Source organism: Amaranthus tricolor, chromosome 3 (genome assembly GCF_026212465.1).
Source record: "Amaranthus tricolor cultivar Red isolate AtriRed21 chromosome 3, ASM2621246v1, whole genome shotgun sequence".
Taxonomy (NCBI): domain Eukaryota; kingdom Viridiplantae; phylum Streptophyta; class Magnoliopsida; order Caryophyllales; family Amaranthaceae; genus Amaranthus; species Amaranthus tricolor.
In genome coordinates, this window is record NC_080049.1 from 3,070,828 (window position 1) to 3,071,714 (window position 887).

General features: G+C 37.0%; 1 protein-coding gene across 1 annotated transcript; it reads right to left on the reverse strand.

The window, feature by feature from the left end:
- Positions 1-446: 446 nt before the first annotated feature.
- Positions 447-887, reverse strand: LOC130808244 (uncharacterized). The gene has a single exon (XM_057673726.1). The coding sequence runs from the start codon at positions 885-887 to the stop codon at positions 447-449; it is 441 nt and encodes a 146-aa protein (XP_057529709.1).

The following is an 887-nucleotide window of genomic DNA, read 5'->3' on the forward strand; positions in this document are numbered from 1 at the left end:
TATAGTGTAGAATTTCTTTTAACTCCTCCGCGTGATTGTGTGAAGCGTCCTCTATTGGTGGTATAACCACCTCTGCTTTGATATGGTCTGTAAGATTGATTTTCATAGGATCTTTTGCGGTCAGCAGCAAATGCCATAGGCTCAGTATTGTGTTTGATGTTACTAATCTTCTTATGATGTTGCTCCTGTAATATGATCTTCTAGGCTTGTGTGATATTAGGCAAGGGATGCATCATAATAATATTGCTTCTAGTTTGCCTGTATTCCTCCCTTAACTTCATAAGAAATTGCATGAGTCGTTGATCTTGCAGGATTGTCAAGAACTTGGATGTTAGGTTGCAAGCACATCTGTTACATTCACAAGTTGGCAAAGGACAAACCTCATCTAAATCATCCCAAAGAACTTTGATCTTAGCAAAAAATTCAGCTACATCGTCATTTTCCTGCTATATTGTGGCTATCTCTTCTTGAATAGCAAATAGTTGTGTTGAACTAGTTTGTCCATATCTTTCTTCCATATTTTGCCACATTTCTTTAGCTGTCTTGAAGAAGAAAACACTCTTGGCTATAACTGGACCTAAAGATTTCAGAATCCAACCTCTGACTATATCATTACATCTGATCCATGCCTGATATGTTGGATCAGTTGGTGATGGCTGAGGTTGAGAGCCATCCACAAAACACATTTTATTTTTAGTGGAGAGACCTATGATCATAGAAGATTTCCAGTTGATGAAATTTTCACCTTCGAATTTTTCAGAGACAAAAGATTGTGCAGTTGTATCTGAAGGATGAATATAAAAAACTGTGCTAGGATCAGCAGTGAGATCAAGAATTCTAGCATTATGATTATGAGAAGTACTATTGTTTGTTGTGTCAGTAGACAT